At 40.5% G+C, this 16,838-nt stretch overlaps 1 protein-coding gene across 2 annotated transcripts in view; it reads right to left on the bottom strand.

The window, feature by feature from the left end:
• The window catches only part of NCBP1 (nuclear cap binding protein subunit 1), a 52,003-nt gene that overhangs the window by 29,209 nt on the left and 5,956 nt on the right, over positions 1-16,838 (bottom strand). For both annotated transcript variants that reach the window (XM_054032115.1, XM_054032116.1), the window contains 7 exons: positions 16,023-16,179; positions 15,435-15,542; positions 11,818-11,939; positions 9,650-9,719; positions 7,238-7,453; positions 4,076-4,173; positions 2,955-3,018 (listed from right to left, as the gene is read on the bottom strand). In XM_054032115.1, coding sequence (XP_053888090.1) covers positions 2,955-3,018; positions 4,076-4,173; positions 7,238-7,453; positions 9,650-9,719; positions 11,818-11,939; positions 15,435-15,542; positions 16,023-16,179 — 835 coding nt within the window. The remainder of the gene's footprint in view (positions 1-2,954; positions 3,019-4,075; positions 4,174-7,237; positions 7,454-9,649; positions 9,720-11,817; positions 11,940-15,434; positions 15,543-16,022; positions 16,180-16,838) is intronic.

The following is a 16,838-nucleotide window of genomic DNA, read 5'->3' as shown; positions in this document are numbered from 1 at the left end:
GAAAGCCTTCCAGTTAGTGGCAATAAATTTTCTCGGAAACAACAAGGTAGACAACTACAGGTTGTTGGTGGAAAACCTCCGCAAGGCATACAAAAGCCTTGGTTGCAACATGTCACCAAAGATACGTTTTTTGCACTCTCATCTAGATTTTTTTCCATCGAACTGCGGAGCAGTGAGCGATGAGCACGGCGAGCGATTTCACCAGGACATTGCAACAATGGAGAAACGCTATCAGGGCAAATGGAGCCCATCAATGCTTGCAGACTATTGCTGGACAGTGACAAGAGATGCTCCATTTAATGAATACAAGAGACAAGCCAAGAAGCGCTGAGTAGACACTGAATAGGACTAAACTATGTACATAATAGTTTTTTCCCTTTTGTTTCATAATAAATTTTATTTATATAACCCTTTTGCTGATTTTTAAAGTGTTACATAAACAGGACAGGTGAAATATTATCATGTAAAGCAACCATAAACACATGAAAAGACTTAGGCTTACAATTTATGATTAAAACTCTACTATCTACACAATATACATGACATAAAATGTAAAAACTTAAATATCTTAGAAATAGTAGCCAGTTGTTTTAATTGTCATATTTGAATTCAGCACATCAAAATACATAATAAATAGCACATTTTATCTCTGAAGCACACGACTTCTCAAAAATTGTAGACCAGTGTTACATGAGAAATGTGTTAGCATCCTAAATAGTGACTGCGATTTCAACTTGAATCTCTTAAGCAAAAAAAAAAAAGGTTACAAGATGAAACTTGTTCTGGACAAGGTAAAGCTTTTAGTTTTCCCAAAAGGATCGTTAGTCAGAATCTCTTGATTTAAGAAAGTTTGTGATTGAGAGGTTGGCATGTAACCACATGCCAACATTGACCAAGAGTTTAATGTAATCCAGCCTCAGAATTGAGGCTGGTCTGTGTCCTAAGATGTGGTGCACAAGACCAAGTTTCTGAAATGACAAATGCCAGAGGTCACTAAATGCTGAAATGGGACCTTCAGCCTTCAGATTGGCACATCCTGCTTTGTAAGTACCATCAGTACCCCAAGGAACCACAGGACCATCAGGGCACTGATGATCTCTACCAAGTTCAGACTGATGATTCCACTCCACCATCATCTCATCCAGCACACAGTAAGGCACACTGGGCCATCACTTAGCACAAGACACTCAAGTATGTGGTTTGACAGGGTACTAAATGCATCAAGGCACTGAGTGCTAGATACCTGGACTGTTCATCAGAGACCAACTGCAGGACAGGAGCCCCACATCTGAGGGGCTAACCTGGATTTTTTTTACAGCTAGTTGTAATGAGGAAGGAAGAGTTCTGGGCCTGCCTTCAGAAACTTTATGGGATGAAGTGAGCTAAACCCTAGGGCATGAATCCTTTAAGCACCTAGCATAACCGGGCATTGTTTGCATGGCACTTTGAGGAAAGATGGAGCACCTTAGCCCTCCATCAGAGGCAGAAGTACACATGTATCGAAGCTTAAATGGCATTTTCCTTTTCTATTGGTTAGTTCACATTATTTCTATTATTCAAGTGACTTTTTGAAAAGAAGGGAAATTCCCCAGACAAAAAGCATTACTTGAACTAGCATTAAGGTTGCTTCACTGACTTGAATGTTAAGAGATCTTACAAAAGCATAGCAGTTTTGTTTTTTTGCTAACACTGAATTTTCCAGTTTCTCAGAAGAAACCTAAGAATATTGTAGTTTTGTTAAAGACACATTCATAGACAGGAAGATTAACAGTCACGGTTAAGCAACCTGTAATACCCACTTTCCCTTTCCCCTTGTTACCTTCTTACCTACAAACCTTATTCCTTTCATATCCTACTCAGATAAGTGATTGAAGAGGAGGCCCCTACGTATGTTTCTGATTTGGAATTTTTTGAAGGCCTTTAAGCAGTCTAACTGGGAATGGTAAATTATTTCTTTTGGAGATTGTGTACAGCCAGCACAATGCCAGATTCTGTACAACCACTCTCTGATTAACATTAAGGCAGTTTAGGATTTGTAGCCACTAATGAGATAAAACTGTTATGGAGAGATAAAGCAATCTCTATTTCTGATGTTTCTTTGGCCTGAATAGGGGTAGAGACGAGGTGGTTTGGTTAGCCTTAAAATATGAGATTCCTGGTTTTTAAAATATGTGGGGATTTTGAATTATAAACTTTTAAGTCCCAGAGTGATTTTGCTTAGCCATTCACCCACAAGATTACCACCTGCTTGTAAGTTTAACTGAACTTCCTAGTTCTTAATGTTTGCTTTTTAATAGAGGCCTTGCAAAAAAGTTGCAGTTAACACTCAAATGACCACATTCAACCTTATGTCCAGTTTAATGTACAAAGTTCTGCATGGCTGCATCAGCCTTTGAGAGTTCTCTGAATAGAGGAACTGACTGAGAACCTACATTTGTCTTCCCACTCATATTTGTAGTTATTAAAAATCCCTCCACCTGGAGAAGTGACTATGGAAAAAGAAACATCACTAAACAGCCAGAAATTGACTTCAAATTAAAAGCCAAAACCTTTTGGGATGTGACATACAGTGCTCTAAGCAACTCAGAAAAGTAGTAAGAGACAAAATGTTTTGGGGGGTTTTTTTTGGTTTAACTAAGTTCTTTTCAGCTCTAAAAATCTTAAAGAAAGACCCATCTCAGAGATGATTGGCCTATCAGTACATTGGCCAGCTATGAAAACACACAGGTAAAACTTCGGAAATGCTGTTATTTGAAATTCTATTGCAATAGTGGTAACTGAACTTGATCCACACATTAAAACTGCAGGACGATAATTTAAGTCAGTGAGAAACTACACCCTAGCCTTCAGGCCACTCTGATTCCCAAAGAATGGACTACAACTGTTTGAAGTCTATTATTTAGGAAGTAAAGGTATCAAGTATGTGTACAAGATGCAGTGTGTAAAATGCATACCTCAACTATGTGATAGTTCAAAGGGATCTTGTTATTTCCTGGATAGCTCAGTAGCTGTGCAGCACTGCAAAAATAAATATATGCAAGTTAGAATGCAACACATTAGATATGGTCTAGGTACCAAGAAATGATGATTTATGGAATAGTTCTTTTTTTGCATGAAGGCTGTCAGATTGACTGGTCTGAAGACTGAAGTCAACTATTTACACACACAACACGTGCAACACAAGCATCAGTGCAAGCTTATCCACAGATACGCCTGAACCATAACCTGGAGGGACATGTTCATTTCCATGCATATGCAATTCTTGAATACTCAAACTACTAACAAAGATACCATCCAGTATAAGTTTTGTGGTAGTCTGCATAATGTTGGTACCTGCCCACCTGAAAACTGGACTGAAACCAAACTCAGCTCATATAAGCCAGACAAAAACCTGTCAGTCACCACTTGCCTTGCCTGGATTTGATTCATGAACCAAAATGAAGAGTCTCTCTCATTAGCAAGTGCCTGCTGAGCCACCTCCCCATGGCCCTTATTTTACCATTGATATTTGAATATAGGACGAGCTAATGGAAAATACAAGAAGCCTACTGACTTCTGTAGTATCGTTTAATGAACGCTTCATTAGCCAGCATTTGTCCCAAAGGAAAATAATGCTACTCTTCAATTATTCTAAGCCTAGTCTACTTGCACTAATTTATAACTACCTCTAGATAGTCTTTCCACTTTCCTTGTGGAAATTAAGACAGGAATCCTCCCGTTAATTATAACAGTCAGTCTTCACAAGAACACAGGATTTCTAATTTCTGTGGAATCAGAAAGCTGTACCAGTCATTGTGCAAGAACCCTTGCCACAAACACAAATCCTGCCTGTTTATCACTAAGGCTACTGGCTCTTTTTTGGAAGTAATTTTAAATTTAAAATCTTAGTGGAATGCCTGTTTTTCTAACTTCCTAACTTCTTCATCTCAAGCTTTTGGGCAACAGTCATTTCAGGATTTTAAAGGTCTCCCGTGAAAGTCACGATGCTCAGGATAGAAAGCTAAAAAAATTCAGGAAGGGGTATTGTGGTATCATATCACTTTTCCTTTATTCACTCAGTGAAAAGACTCCTTACCACGTTTTTCTCTCTTTCCAGTGGGATTTGATGATGCAGTGAAGATTCTCTTCTATTACAAATCTCTCAACTGAATGACTGCCAGGCATAACAGGACCCTATTAATAAAAGAATTAAGATATATGAAAAGTCACTGTTACAAGTTAGAAAAGTGACTCATTCTGGGGAAGTGAGGAAACAGAATGACAGAGTGAGATGGGTACCCAGAAGTCACCTACTACAGGATAGGCCCAACAAGGAAAATAACAGAACACCACTAGCCATCACGTACAGCCCCCAGCTAAAACCTCTCCAGCACATCATCGATCTACAACCTATCCTGGAATACGTTCCCTCACTCTCACAGACCTTGGGAGGCAGGCCAGTCCTTGCTTACAGACAGACCCCCCAACCTGAAGCAAATACTCATCAGCAACTACACATTACACCACAGAAACACTAACCCAGGAACCAATCCCTGTAACAAACCCCATTACCTACTCTGTCCCCATATATACTCTAGCGACATCAGAGGACCCAACCACATCAGCCACACCATCAAGGGCTCATTCACCTGCACATCTACCAATGTGATATATGCCATCATGTGCCAGCAATGCCCCTCTGCCATGTACATTGGCCAAACCGGACAGTCTCTACGCAAAAGGATAAATGGACACAAATCGGACATCAGGAATGGTAACATACAAAAGCCAGTAGGAGAACACTTCAATCTTCCTGGACATTCAACAACAGATTTAAAAGTAGCCATCCTTCAACAACAACAACAACAAAATTCAAAAACAGACTTCAAAGAGAAACTGCAGAGCTACAATTCATTTGCTAATTTAACACCATTAATTTGGGCTTGAATAGGGACCGGGAGTGACTGGCTCACTACAAAAGCAATTTTCCCTCTCTTGGTATTGACACCTCCTCATCAATTATTGGGAGTGGACCACATCCACCCTGACTGAATTAGCCTTGTCTACACTGGTTCTCCACTTGTAAGGTAACTCCCTTCTCTTCATGTGCCAGTATATTTAGGCCTGCATCTGTAATTTTCACTCCATGCATCTGAAGAAGTGGGTTTTTTACCCACGAAAACTTATGCCCCAATAAATCTGTTAGTCTTTAAGGTGCCACCGGACTCGTTGTTGTTTTTGTAATTCTGATAATTATTCACAGGGATTTAACACTTTGTTTGCTTAGAGGAAGTTTTTATACCCAACAGCAATCTGTTTCATCAAACGTTTTAAACTGCTAAAATACAAAGGGCTAGTTTCAAATAAAATTACATCTTTAAAGACAATTTCAAACAAAACACAGACAGCACTAGAACTCATATCTAGATTTTTGTATCAGGTTGTCTTGTTTGTAGATGAGACCACAGGTCAATTATATTAAACTAATACCCAGCTACAATTTCAGCTGCGCCTGTTTTGACCAGTTACTGGTCATTTTCAGCACTCAACGTTGTTTTTAACCTGAGCTTCCAAGAATATATTCAGCTCTTCTGTACAATTTCATCCTATCATATTCCTCACTGCCCCGTACACCACCTTTACCCCAACTGCTTCTGAACATTACACAAAATGGCTACAATTCATAATAAGAGTTACTCTACACATAAGGACCACATCAATAGGCACATTGATACTGCATCCTTTTCAGCTACCACAAGGCAGGTCAGACTATGTCATTCATATCAACCAGATGAAACAAGATTCAAAGCACCCCCTTCCCACGTTTATAGCAAGCAAAGTTGACTTCTCACTTCCCACACCGGGCAGGCTTTTCATGTTTCCAGATATAGTAAAGGGTTACATAAATATACTAAAATAGACCGGAGTAGCTCACTAAATGTATCGCTATTTAATGGTAATGCATTCTCAGATTATACCAATGGTCCTTGAAAGGCAATCAATGGCAGTGAGAAGGTTACTTGCTCTTCCTATAATCATGAGGATACCAGCTCCTGTTCACAGGGAGATTTATAAAACATTTTTGAATACACAGGAGGTTAAAATTATTGTGTGTAGTATTTGGCACTGTTTAAAAAGTTTTAAAATAGAGAATACATGACAACATGGTATAATGGTTTTATTGATGAGAGTCTGGCATAACACTGCACTACTCACAAACTGCAAAAGCCAAGAGCTAGGCCAACCATCCCAAATGAGTACCAACAAAACATTTAAACCATAGTATCATGTGCTATGCATACCACATATTACATCCGAAGAAGTGGGCTGTAGTCCACGAAAGCTTATGCTCTAATAAATTTGTTAGTCTCTAAGGTGCCACAAGTACTCCTGTTCTTCTTTTTACATATTACTGAATAACTTCTACCATTATTTTATAAAATCTAAAAGCTTCATGGAGGTTTTTTTAATGTATTTCTGCCTGTTAAGCCAAGCGCAATAGTTACCATGCACCCTAAATGTACAGGGCTCGGCAGGTGATCCAGTAATTTTACTACACCTGAAAGTGCCACAATTCAAAGTCGGTTATTTCAAGCACTAGGTCTCATCAGAAGCAGAGATTCTCCCATTTTCAACAGTATAAGGATCCTGTTTCTAGCTCAGCAAGGTAGTGTAACAACAGACTTGAATGCTTGGATTTTTTTTGCAGAAAAGTTATTTATGTTCTAGGACAGAACATTGCCCCCTTTGGGCCCAGGTACATTTTGATGGAGGGGAAACAAGACATTCTGTATTTGGGGGAAGGTTTTTCTGGCAGACTTTTTAAAAAACCCACTCAGCTGTTTGAAGCTACTCAGGGATTTGGAACATCAGAAGTCATCTCAGTGAGACAGTGAGGTAGCTAAAGGTGCACCTTAAATTCATTTATCATATATCTTACACATACATTATGACATATTATAAATGTTTGTATATGTTAAGATATTAACTCAGGCAATTTTCAACTGTCAAACAAAGCTGAAATGTATGATTACATGAACTGCCAAAGTAAATTTTTCATTTTTCACGTTTTTCATGTTGGTGTCTTCCCAGTGGCATCAAAACATACAGCATTACCGCTGATCTTCACACTCCATAAAAAGGGGAAAGTCTCACCCTGCACTGGCCTGGGTTTCCACCAGCTTTGTGACCCTTGCTTTAGATTTAGATGTCAGTATGCAAAACCCTCGCTTTCCTCCACCTCCTGAAGATCACATACCTCAGGATCATCGGTGTAGTCAAACATTCTAAAGATGACTCTCGGCATAGGGTAAACTGAATCTTCAGTGTGAGGTGGTGGAGTAAAAGGAGGCAGATTGTGCTGCAGTGCTTCACAGAGGATGCTGTCAAAGGCAAGATAGGGCCTCAGAATGTGTCTTTCCTGCCAGCGATCTTTTTTCAACTTCTGAATCTGAGCCCAAAGGCAGTCTAAATACTGAAAACAAGACAGGAAATATTTTTAAATATCAGATACAGTATCTCAGGAAATTACACAATTCTACATAGTCACTTGCAAGAGCTTAGTTTCTCCATCAGTCACTCCAGAAAGCCCTTCAGACCGCCAGGCATTTTCCAAAAAAGGATTTCTTCATTACCGAACTCCGTCGCTCACGCACTCAGAAAAACAAAGCATCTGGCTAGGCTGCTTATTAGCAACCATCTATTCATTTAGGATGGAAAGACTGATGTTTGGTTAAATTTAGTAATTTTATACACAGAAGAAAGTAGCCTTCATAGTTCCACACAGTCACAAGTGTTGTCACTTTTAAAATTCTGCTACTACTAAAACACCCCAGCGCTCTACGATTGTTCGTGACGGGGCGCATATAAGCCTAGGATACATTCAACGTAAGCAGGAGCAGCAGCCAATTATTTCCTAAGTCACAAATGAGAGAAAACAGGGGAAATACTGAGACGAGACAATTGCTTCTAAGTGCAGTTTTTTATGTTTCGGGTCAACAGAAACTAGAATTCTTATTTGCTGTATTTCTTGACTTTAGAAAACAAAATTAAAACTGTGTTAGAGAATCTTTCAGAAATTGATTGATACTTTATCGACTCAGTAATCAGCACTTTTAAACATGCTACATCCCTATACATTTTGCATCTTGCCTGTAGCTTCTCAATATCCTGGTGGTAGCACGTTCCCATGAGGCCAGGGGGTGAGGAGTTGTATTCCCTCTTTGCATGATGAGCCTTCAGTGCAGAATCTAGCACACCCAGAAGTCCATATCGACTGGATCACATTACCTCTTACCAGGGGCACCAGGACGCCCACCCCCCCGAGGCGTGGCCCATCCACTTTTTGCCACAGACTCTGCCCCCTTCCGCTCCTCTCCCCCCCCCCCCCCCACCCCAAGGCCCTGCCCGTTGGGCAGGCCAGAAGTGGATCCTGTCCCAGGTAAAAGTGGCCCTGAGAAGCTGTGGGGAGCACGGACCATCCACCTACCTGGGGTGGGAGGATCTCCCCCCTCTCCCCACCAGGAGCAGCCCCTGGCCCATGTCCCCGCCCCCAGACTCCCCCACACCCAGGGCAAGTGGAGGGTCCGTGGCTCCCCACAGCTGCCTGAGCAACTCTTACATTGGCCCAGCTCCAGCTCTTCGGTCCCCCTGCCAGGCTGGAAGCCGGAGCGGGGTATGAGCCACGTGGGCAGCTGTGGAGCCTCCACCTGCCCGGGGTGGCAGGGGGGTCATGCAGCATGGACCGCGGTCTGCTCTTGGGGCCCCCATCCCAGCTTCTGGCTTGACCAGGGCCTCGTGACCCCCCCACTTTTAAGCAGAATCAGTCATCCCTGGCTCTTACTCAAAGCCTACGCTTACTCTGTGACAGAGCTTTTCCTGTGAGCTTCAGAGACACATCAAGCTTCAGAGCCTAAGGAGATGCTACAATCTTGAGTGGGAGGGGTCAAGAGTACTGAACACATTCGCTGAAGGGGGAGCATCTTTCTCTGAGCCCCTTGTGCTGCTCCATTGCCTGCTATGTTACAGAGGGGCTTTGATTTCCCACATGAGGCGGCCAAGCTAGGATCCCTGGCCACCACTATCAATGCAACTCTTCATACATGTCTTCTAGGGGGGAGGAGTGGGAGTGCTGCCTGTGCTTCTTGCCACACGACAGCAGGTGGGGTCCTTTCGAGCGTGAAGCAGACAAAAGGCCACTCAGAAATCAAACCTACTGGTGAACACAAGACAGATGCAAAGAATAAGGTCACAGAAGGGCAAACAGTGCAGGCTCCCTTTCTGTCAAGGTCAGTGTGGTTTTCAACACAATGCAACTCTCCCAAATGGTGACTAGATAACTAGTTCCATCAGGATACCCAAAAAAGGGAGCCTCACAGAACTCTTCCTTCAGTGATCTCAGTCTGCAACCACTGCTCAATTGAGCAGCAAGTGTTTTCCTAAGTGGGGTGCCAGAAAACAAGTGTCTCCCTGTAGAATGACCAAGTTTTGCATAGGTTTAGACCTGAGAAATTGAAGACAGCTGGACCTAGAACCTACTGGGGCTAACAGAAAACATGGAGAAAGGGAGAAATATTTGCTTCAACAAGATAATTTAAAAAAAAAAAAAAAAAGTCCTTTAGCCCCAGATTTTTCTACTTTTGTTACTACATAGCAAATAAAATCCATTTACCTCTTCTTGTGGATGTGGTTTGTCAGCAGACCAAACTTGTAACATGGGTACATGGATCTTCTGACGCCGTCTATTACATATAGAAAGAAAAGCTATCCATTTTAAAACTAATCTAGACAAAAGTAATGTTTTCTATTGTGCATGTACAGCATTTGAGCTCCTCAGCTGAGTAGCTTTGTAGTAAACTAACATTTACTAATCTGTCAGGAAGAACAGGAATACTTGTGGCACCTTAGAGACTAACAAATTTATTAGAGCATAAGCTTTCGTGGGCTACAACCCACTTCTTCGGATGCATATAGAGTGAAACATATATTGAGGAGATATATATACACACATACAGAGAGCATGAACAGGTGGGAGTTGTCTTACCAACCCTGAGAGGCCAATTAAGTAAGAGAAAAAAAAAAACAAAAACTTAGCTCAGTACAGACAGTTTGGTAAGAAGCAAGTGTGGGAATACTTACAAGGGGAGATAGATTCAATGTTTGTAATGGCTCAGCCATTCCCAGTCCTTATTCAATCCTGAGTTGATTGTGTCTAGTTTGCATATCAATTCCAGCTCAGCAGTCTCTCGTTGGAGTCTGTTTTTGAAGTTTTTCTGTTTTAAGATAGCCACCCGCAGGTTTGTCATAGAATGACCAGACAGGTTAAAGTGTTCTCCCACTGGTTTTTGAGTATTATGATTCCTGATGTCAGATTTGTGTCCATTAATTCTTTTGCGTAGAGACTGTCCGGTTTGGCCAATGTACATGGCAGAGGGGCATTGCTGGCACATGATGACATATATCACATTGACAGGTTTCAGAGTAGCAGCCGTGTTAGTCTGTATCCGCAAAAAGAACAGGAGTACTTGTGGCACCTTAGAGACTAACAAATTTATTAGAGCATAAGCTTTCGTGGACTCCAGCCCACTTCTTCGGATGCATTATATCACATTGGTAGATGTGCAGGTGAACGAGCCATACCATCAGTCTCTATGCAAAAGAATTAATGGACACAAATCTGACATCAGGAATCATAATACTCAAAAACCAGTGGGAGAACACTTTAACCTGTCTGGTCATTCAATGACATACCTGCGGGTGGCTATCTTAAAACAGAAAAACTTCAAAAACAGACTCCAACGAGAGACTGCTGAGCTGGAATTGATATGCAAACTAGACACAATCAACTCAGGATTGAATAAGGACTGGGAATGGCTGAGCCATTACAAACATTGAATCTATCTCCCCTTGTAAGTATTCCCACACTTGCTTCTTACCAAACTGTCTGTACTGAGCTAAGTTTTTTTTTTTTTTTCCTCTTACTTAATTGGCCTCTCAGGGTTGGTAAGACAACTCCCACCTGTTCATGCTCTCTGTATGTGTGTATATATATCTCCTCAACATATGTTTCACTCTATATGCATCCGAAGAAGTGGGTTGTAGCCCACGAAAGCTTATGCTCTAATAAATTTGTTAGTCTCTAAGGTGCCACAAGTACTCCTGTTCTTTTTGAGGATACAGACTAACACGGCTGCTACCCTGTAATCTGTCAGGTATTATTTAAAGTGCTACCATGGGTTGTCCTCGCTGCAATATTGAGTTAACTCATCCAGGTATAGTGGACATTTAGCAGCACAGAGTGACTATTAGCAGCATCCAGTGTTTGAAAAGAAACACAGAGAAGTTGAACCCCCACCACATTCTTAGCTTGAGTGTTAGCAGCACTCAAGCTTTAACTCATAGCCCAACTGGCCAGCAAGCTCAAGTTTAAAGCACTATTTAACTTAAGCTATAGATCTGTATGTGGACAGGAGTTGGGTTGGGGCACCACACAAACCAACACTGCAGTAAAGACAAGTCCTATATCTTTAATGAGCTGCTGTTAAAGGAACAATCCAAAATTAACAGAGTTCTAGCGTTTTTGCATCACAATTATAAAAGCTAAACAAATTTTGGACAACTGGAAAGAACTAGGAACATCTACTAGTATGAAAGAGGTGCTTAAATCGTTTAGTGTTAAAAAAAATCCCACAATCTATGCCATTTCACTGTGTCAGACTTCTGAGAATTATCAAGTTTTACAATTTTAGATTACTTTTGAATGACCAATAAGCAAAGCTATTTATTCTACATTTCACCAGGTATCAGGGAAGAGGGGATTGATTTTGGCTGTAGTCTTACTTCAAATAGCTTTCAGTCTGGGACAAAATGCGGTCCATCTCAGCGTCCTTTTTCTCATACAGTTCTTTTCCAACCCAGGGCAGAGATGACAGAAATGCAAACACATACCAGTCACATCGCACCTGCAGAGAATAAGGACCAAAAAAAATATTAAGGAATTTCTCAAGAAGCATCCCATTTTACTTGGCAAGGACTAGAGAGAATAAGTTCCTTTGAATACAATGGAAAAAATCACCTAGAATCAAAGAAATAACCATTACTTTAGAAGTGCCGCTATACTTCAATGCTAGTTCATAGAGCCACCAGAACCCAAAGAGGTGTTCAGCAGCTCTGCGTTTGAAAGCGTGAATGTATTTCAATGTATGGATCTCAGATATATGCATGTTCATGACATTAAGTATCTGGATAACCACACTTAAGTTAAGACAAGGTGGTCGAGGTAGTACCTTTTAATTGGACTAACTTCTTAAAAGAATTAGAAGAAAGATATTACCTCACTCACCTTGTCTTTCTAATATCCTGGGACTGACATGACTACAACTACACCGTATACATACTTAAGTTGGTAAGGTAAAAATATTGTGCATGGGCAATATTAATTGTAATGATTTAGCAGTCAACTTAAAGATAAAGGAATCTTTATCTCATCAATATTTTAGATTAGAAGCAGTAAATATTAAAAAAAACAAAACCAATTTACTTGCCACTGTGTGCGCTCTTTGGCCAATGAAACCAATCACTAACATACAGGTTTTGTTTCAAACACTGCAGGAAAGCATAATAAAATTCCATTGTCTGTTTTTAACAGTCTCAGGTTCTCATTATTAAAAATGTAGTTTTTAACATTAAAATTTTGGTTCAAACTGAAGTTGACAATTGCTTTTCAAAATAGAACTATGCTTTAAAGGAATAGTCTGTAAAAATGGCCTCTTTCGTCATGAGTTCTCCCCTACGGGTGTATTCAAAAGCATATCTGCCAACTTTCATAAAGACAAGACCTGTATTTAATTATGACTTCTGTATCCCCACCGTATTCTTGCCAGCAAGTTAAAGAAGTATGGGCTGGATGAATGGACTATAAGGTGGATAGAAAACTGGCTAGATCATCGGGCTCAACGGGTAGTGATCAACGGCTCTATGTCTAGTTGGCAGCCGGTTTCAAGCGGAGTGCCCCAAGGGTCGGTCCTGGGGCCGGTTTTGTTCAATATCTTCATTAATGACTGGAGGATGGCGTGGACTGCACTCTCAGCAAGTTTGCAGATGACACTAAACTGAGAGGAGTGGTAGATACGCTGGAGGGTAGGGATAGGATACAGAGGGACCTAGACAAATTAGAGGATTGGGCCAAAAGAAATCTGATGAGGACAAGTGCAGAGTCCTGCACTTAGGATGGAAGAATCTCATTCACTGTTACAGACTAGGGACCGAATGGCTAGGAAGCAGTTCTGCAGAAAAGGACCTAGGGGTTACGGTGGACGAGAAGCTGGATACGAGTCGACAGTGTGCCCTTGTTGCCAAGAAGGCTAACGGCATTTTGGGCTGTATAAGTAGGGACATTGCCAGCAGATCGAGGGACATGATCATTCCCCTCTATTTGATATTGGTGAGCCTCATCTGGAGTACTGTGTCCAGTTTTGGGCCCCACACTACAAGATGGATGAGGAAAAATTGGAAAGAGTCCAGTGGAGGGCAACAAAAATGATTAGAGGGCTGGAGCACATGACTTATGAGGAGAGGCTGAGGGAACTGGGATTGTTTAGTCTGCAGAAAAGAATGAGGGGGGATTTGATAGCTGCTTTCAACTATCTGAAAGGGGGTTCCAAAGAGGATTGATCTAGACTGTTCTCAGTGATACCTGATGACAGAACAAGGAGTAATGGTCTCAAGTTGCAGTGGGGGAGGTTTAGGTTGGATATTAGGAAAAAAACTTTCATTAGGAAGGTGGTGAAGCACTGGAATGGGTTACCTAGGGAGGTGATGGAATCTCCTTCCTTAGAGGTTTTTAAGGTCAGGCTTGACAAAGCCCTGGCCAGGATGATTTAGTTGGGAATTGGTCCTTCTTTGAGCAGGGGGTTGGACTAGATGACCTCCTGAGGTCCCTTCCAACCCTGATATTCTATGATTCTATGAATACAATTGTTTTCTAACTTTCAGTTCTATGTGAAAAGTCTGTTTGAAGACTGTTATAAACATATAGCTAAGGGTAGCATAAAATCCCTCAACCATTTACAGGTAAAAGAGGAATTAACCCTTTACAGGATAAAGAAGCTCAGATGGTCTGGTTGGCACCAGACCAAAAGGACCAATAAGGGGAGAAGATACTTTCAAATCTGTGGGGGGAGGTTTTTGTTTGTGTCTTTGTTTTTGTTCTCTTCGAGTCAGCAAGGAACCAGGGCAGGAAAAAATACATCTCCTTAAGCATACCTGGACTAAGCATCTAGTATTGCAGAAATAGTAAGTAATAGGAAAGAAATGCATTAGGTTATCTTTTGTTTTAGCTTGTGAATTTTCCCTCTAAGAGGGAGGTTTATCCCTGTTTTTGTAACTTTAAAGTTTTGCCCAGAGGGGAAATCCACTGTGTTTTTGAATCTTTTGTTATTTTGTAAAGTACTTACCATCCTGAGTTTACAGAGGCGATTCTTTTACCTTTTCTTTAATTACAATTCTTCTTTTAAGAACCCGATTGAGTTTTCATTGTTCTTAAGATCCAAGGGTTTGGGTCTGTGTTCACCTGTACCAATTGGTGAGGATATTATGCTCAAGCCTTCCCCAGGAAATGGGTGTAGGGCTTGAGGGAATAGGACTCCAAGTGGTCCTTTCCCTGATTCTTTGTCTAAATCACTTGAAGACAATGGAATTGCATGGGTGTCCCTGAGGCCCTCATCTGGCCTTCAGAATCTTTACACTACTGATGATGATGCAGAAGAAGCGAAGTGCACAATCTGATTCTCAGAGACCATGGTGGATTTGCATGGCCGGCTGTTAGAAAATAAAATGTTTTTCTTGTAAAATTGGGTCGTAATTAATTTGAAAGTCACTGAGTGACAAAAGCCATTTTTGAAGTCATTTTTCAGATTAGATCAGTATTTTAAAGTTACAGCCACAAACTCGGCAGAGTCTGAGGATTACGTATATGCCAAATTTGAACGTAAAGAAAGCCATCTGAGCCGACTGACTGCATAAGGGCCAAGTACTTACTTTATTTTTTCTCCAATTGCCACTGCTACCTTCTAGCCATACTATGGAACTATAGTCAGCAACCCACTTAGGTAAGTTTCAGAGTAGCAGCCGTGTTAGTCTGTATCCGCAAAAAGAACAGGAGTACTTGTGGCACCTTAGAAACTAACAAATTTATTAGAGCATAAGCTTTCGTGGACTACAGCCCACTTCTTCGGATGATATGCATCCGAAGAAGTGGGCCGTAGTCCACGAAAGCTTATGCTCTAATAAATTTGTTAGTCTCTAAGGTGCCACAAGTACTCCTGTTCCATTTAGGTAATTTACCATTGCGCCAGCCCATTTTAACCCCTTACATTGCTGGTACTGTAAGTGCTTGGCTGTGAAAAATTCCTGATGGAATAGCAAGTCATCCATGAAGTAAAAACTCCTTTGCTTACCTGGGGCACGTCTTCCTCTTGAGTCACACTCACAAAGTTCTCAAACATGGCTACCATTGAAGGTGCAGCTATTACATGACAATTCACAAGGTCAGATAGAAAACGAACCTAATAAGGTAAAGAAAAGTTCTGATGTTATACATTTTTAAACTATTCTCTTACTACAAACTTGCTGAAGTAATTGCAAGTCTGAGACCTGACAACAAATATAAATATTCATTCAGCTACTAAAACAAACTACTCGGACAAAAAAGTTACTAGCACTTGCCTAGTAGCACGAAGGAAGCATGCAGTGTAAAAAAAGTCCCTCCCTGAACAATGCATACTTTAAGCCCTGCCCCTTAAACTATGTCATAATAGTCGCTCTCTAAAAGAATGAATTACAGTTATTTCTTTTGGGAGGAAAAATCTCTTGCACACCTCACATCTTCTCCTAGTACACCTATGGAATACTGCATGTTGACTTTAGAACAGACCAGTTTCTCCAGGATCACAATTAGAGACACCCTACTTCTCACAAGTGTAACAGGAACAGCACATCAGGTTAAGGGGAAAGGAGCATAAGAGGTGAAAAAAAATACTACTTACTAAATACACAGCTTCATTATACATATTGGCTTTCAAACATTCTTTGAGCTGACGAATCATAGCTTCTACAAATTCCCCACCAAAATTGTAGTTCCTGGCGTTCAGCAACCCAACTAGTGTTGTGTAAACAGTAAGCTTTTCTGGTAATAGACGTGCACTGATTGAAATGCAAAAAAAAAAAAGAAAAAATATTGCATCAGATGTTAATCTGTATCATATGCATTAATATCTGTCAGTGGTAGCCTCTGTCTCACATTGAAGTTAACGTGAATTGGATAGAAGTTGTTATTGACAATAAAAATGGCATAAAAGCCTAGAATGGCATTTATTGGAAATTTTAAACACTTTATAGAGGTGTTTTGAGAACTATTTTATAAAGAGGCTTTGAAGTTTAAAAGCCACAAGACAGCATCATTTTACAGAAGACTCACAATTTAATTTTAGTGAACCAGCAGCTGAACTTGAAAGGGTCAAAGTAGATTTTAGGATCATAGAGTCCTAAAACTGAATTTTTGTAGGTTTTTAAAAAAACTAAACTAGAGTAGAAATAATGATTCTCACATCCTCTTTTCTCATCCATTTCATATACATTTTTATATGAATATGACTAAGCCGTTCAAGAGCTAAAGGCTGTGAAGATTTTTATGCCCTGCTAAACTAGTACTTTTTGTTTGCCCTTGTGTAATTCCTTTAAATACAGTGAAACATCAGAAATACATAAGAGACTTTATACTTTCTGTATCTTGTGTAAGATGTGGTGCATTTTGCATTGCATATAAAAATGTTAAAATTTAAACACAAAAAGGCTATTGCATC

The sequence above is a fragment of the Malaclemys terrapin genome, chromosome 6, assembly GCF_027887155.1.
Source record: "Malaclemys terrapin pileata isolate rMalTer1 chromosome 6, rMalTer1.hap1, whole genome shotgun sequence".
Classification (NCBI taxonomy): domain Eukaryota; kingdom Metazoa; phylum Chordata; order Testudines; family Emydidae; genus Malaclemys; species Malaclemys terrapin.
This window is presented reverse-complemented; position numbering and strand designations above follow the sequence as displayed.